Raw genomic sequence first — 3,382 nt, 5'->3', positions numbered from 1 at the left:
CAGCCTCCTGAGTAGCCCAACTAATGTAAAATAATTTTTTACATCAGTTGAGCCTCCTGAGCTCAACTAATCCTTCTCCCTCAGCCTCCTGAGTAGCCCAACTAATGTAAAATAATTTTTTTTTTTGTAGAAATGTGATTTCGCTATATTGCCCAGGCTGGTCTCAAACTCCTGGCTTCAAAGTGATCCTCCTGCCTTGGCCTCCCAAAGTGCTGGGATTACAGGCATGAGCCACCATGCCTGGCCGAGTTCATCTTTTGGCAAATATTTATTGCCTGGAAGTTGAGATAAAGCTGTTTTAAAAGCAGAAAAAGGTCTTTGCCTTCATGGGGCTCATGTTTTTGTGCACGTGACACTTTGTTTCTGATCCAAGCCACTGGGGAATGATGGCACAGATTTTAGCAGGGTGGATCGGTTTGGGACAGGTGAAGTGGAGCTGCCTAGGCAGACCAGCCTCTGCTTCCACTCCTCCCTCCTCCATTAGCCCCGTGCTTACCATGTAATGACTTCCTGCCCTTTTTCTTCACTCAACAGCCAAGACAATGCAAACTCCAGTGACCATTCCTGTGCCTGTGCTCCGGCTGCCCCGGGGCCCTGATGGCTTCAGCCGTGGCTTTGCCCCTGATGGACGCAGAGCCCCCGTGAGGCCAGAGGTTCCTGAAATCCAGCAGTGTCCCATAGCTCAAGAATCCCCGGAATTCCAGGAGCAGCGGGCCCGAGCCGCCCTTCGGGAGCGTTACCTCCGCAGCCTGCTGGCCATGGTGGGTCGTCAGGTGAGCTTCACGTTGCACGAGGGTGTGCGTGTGGCTGCCCACTTTGGAGCCACCGACCTGGATGTGGCCAACTTCTATGTGTCACAGCTGCAGACTCCCATAGGTGTGCAAGCAGAGGCGCTGCTCCGATGTAGTGACATTATTTCATATACCTTCGAGCCATAAAGACATTGTGTTCACTTTTCTGCTTGAGGCTAAGCCACTGTATCCCAGGCCTCCCAATGTTCCCGAGCCAGGAACTCTGGGCCCCATGGAGTTATGAGCTCCCTTGGAATTTTCAGCCAAGCTTTAAGCAAGTCTGGACTCCTGAGACCTCCTGGGTCTAGTCAGTAAAATTCTGCAACTCTAGGAATTCTAAGATTCCACTGGAAGGAATGCTCTACCTCACAGAACTCTGAACCCTACAGAAATATGGGCCTGCTGCCATTTCTTGAAGACCAGGGCATCGGGGTGGGGTGATAAAGGAGACAACCTGCACGGGGGGACGTTATTAAAGAGGCTGCAAAGTTCAGCCACCCTGAAGATACTCCCCAGTGCTCCCCTCCTGCTAAAGAACCAGTTACCCCAGGAAAATTCGATTCCTGTTTTTTTTTCTTTAATTAAGTATACCCACGGGGATGGAGTCATCTTTAGGAGCTGGTAGAGTGGTTATCCCAGGGCTGAATCCAGTGGAGCTGGGCCAAGGACAGGAGCCCAGATAAAGGTGTAGGGGCTGCAGGGCCGCAAGTCTCCTGGAAATGCTGGAGTGACCGGAATGCCGGGATTGGGAGATTAGGATTTGATTTCATTTTGGGGTGGGCGGTGGCTCATGTTGGGTCACGTGGTCATGCCCAAGCGCTCCTCCTGTGGCCCCACCTGTGGTTGCTGTGGACTGCACACGACAGCAGATTCGCTGTCCCCTCGTTGGAGGTGAATGGTCGGATCTCGAGTGGCGGCGCCGCTGATAAAAGGCCGAGGATTCGCGATCAGGGTGCAACTTCATCCCCTCTTTTCTCTCCAGCCTTGTAGCTTGGCCGTTCACATCACGCGCTTCACTAAGCCCCCTGTCACTACTAACCTTTCAGGGCATTGTTTAAAAAGAAAGCAGTTTCTGTCCCCTTCTGTAGTTCCGTTAAATTCAGGATGTAAGCGAAGCCTTCCATTAAGTAAAGGTGACCGTCGTTTTGTCTCAGTCGCGAAAGTGCGGCGGCCGATGATGAACCGCGCCAGGAGTAACCTCAGCTGCCTTCAGTCGGTTCGCGACGCCTAGCTCTCGAGTTGCCTTGGCGACGACGCGGCTCGCTCCGCCCAGTCCTCTTTTATGGTTTCAGCCCCACCTCCTTGAGTTTGCCGGGTGCGCTTGGGAAAGCGTGGCGAAAGTGCGGCGGCGAATGTCAAGCTTTCGGTATGAGCCTAGGGGTGTGGCTTGAGCTCGCGCTGGTTTGTTCTTGCCTCGGTGACACACCAGCCTTGTCACCCAGAATTTGGGTTGGCAGATTCGTCTCTCGCCTTTGGAATTTCTATCTTCTCCTAGGTTTTGTTTTTTAAAATCAGGCCTATGATACCGTTCATGGGCTCATATTTATTTTAGCATTGCTCATGGGCTCATATTTATTTTAGCATTGTGATTTAAGTTGTATTTTATGCAACCACCGCTATACAGAGAGCTGTTGATGTAACTGCGGCGAGCAAATGGAACACTGGAGACTACCGAAGAGGCCGAGGCTTCGTCTCCGGAGGATCCCTCTCTGTCAGCATCCATCAGCTGTACTCATATATTGAATGCAGCTCCTATCCGTCTTTCTTTTCGACTTCTTTATGCCGTTACCACTCTTCATCAGTTAGTCTAGCCTCAATGTTTTCGTTTCTTTCCTTTTTTTTTTTTTTTTTCCACAGTCTCACTCTGTTGCCCAGTCTGGAGTGCAGTGGCACAATCTCAGCTCATTGCAACCTCTGCCTCCCAGGTTCAAGTGATTCTCCTGCCTCAGCCTCCCAAGTAGCTGGGACTACAGGCACATGCCACCACACCCAGCTAATTTTTGTATTTTTGGTAGAGGTGGGGTTTCGCCATGTTGGCCAGGCTGGTCTGGAATTCCTGACCTCAAGTGATTCGCCCACCTTGGCCTCCCAAAGTTCTGGGATTACAGGTGTGAGCCACTGCACCCGGCCCTATCCACACATTTTTGCATCTATTCCTTTTATATTTATTTACTTGCCAGTCTACAGTAAGGATTGTATTTTTCTTCTCTTCCTTATTCATTTATTTATTATCAGTATGGATTATGGATTTCTGTTTTACCCAGTGGATTATAATCTGTCACTATCATTATTGTATTCAAATAATTCCAGATTTGGCCACTGGGAGAACTTTCAAGCTAGCTCCTGCGTGAGTGGGAGTCTATCTAGAAAATAGAATTTCCTGATGGATTGGATGGCTTGTGTGTGAGAGAAAGGTGGGGTTTGTTCTTTTTTTAAGAGACAGCGTCTTACTCTGTCACCCAAGCTGGAGTGCAGTTGCACGATTACGGCTCACTGCAGCCTCCTGAGTAGCCCAACTAATGTAAAATAATTTTTTACATCAGTTGAGCCTCCTGAGCTCAACTAATCCTTCTCCCTCAGCCTCCTGAGTA

The 3,382-nt window shown here is 49.9% G+C and overlaps 2 protein-coding genes and 1 long non-coding RNA gene across 6 annotated transcripts in view; 2 read left to right on the top strand and 1 right to left on the bottom strand.

Moving 5' to 3' along the window:
* LOC105526895 overlaps positions 1-802 on the bottom strand; it is a 5,689-nt gene extending 4,887 nt beyond the window's left edge. Inside the window, exon 1 of the long non-coding RNA XR_001004159.1 lies at positions 497-802. This is a non-coding gene — a long non-coding RNA (uncharacterized LOC105526895). The remainder of the gene's footprint in view (positions 1-496) is intronic.
* The window catches only part of GEMIN7 (gem (nuclear organelle) associated protein 7), a 12,445-nt gene extending 11,099 nt beyond the window's left edge, over positions 1-1,346 (top strand). For all 4 annotated transcript variants that reach the window (XM_011963019.1, XM_011963015.1, XM_011963017.1 and 1 more), the window contains one exon: positions 535-1,346. In XM_011963019.1, the coding sequence (XP_011818409.1) occupies positions 543-938 (396 nt within the window). In that variant the 5' untranslated portion in view covers positions 535-542 and the 3' untranslated portion in view covers positions 939-1,346. The remainder of the gene's footprint in view (positions 1-534) is intronic.
* Positions 1,347-1,599: 253 nt separating this feature from the next.
* PPP1R37 (protein phosphatase 1, regulatory subunit 37) overlaps positions 1,600-3,382 on the top strand; it is a 57,387-nt gene continuing 55,604 nt past the window's right edge. Inside the window, exon 1 of the mRNA XM_011963161.1 lies at positions 1,600-1,675. Coding sequence (XP_011818551.1) covers positions 1,600-1,675 — 76 coding nt within the window. The remainder of the gene's footprint in view (positions 1,676-3,382) is intronic.

The sequence above is a fragment of the Colobus angolensis genome, unplaced genomic scaffold, assembly GCF_000951035.1.
Source record: "Colobus angolensis palliatus isolate OR3802 unplaced genomic scaffold, Cang.pa_1.0 Scaffold60, whole genome shotgun sequence".
Lineage (NCBI taxonomy): Eukaryota > Metazoa > Chordata > Mammalia > Primates > Cercopithecidae > Colobus > Colobus angolensis.
This window is presented reverse-complemented; position numbering and strand designations above follow the sequence as displayed.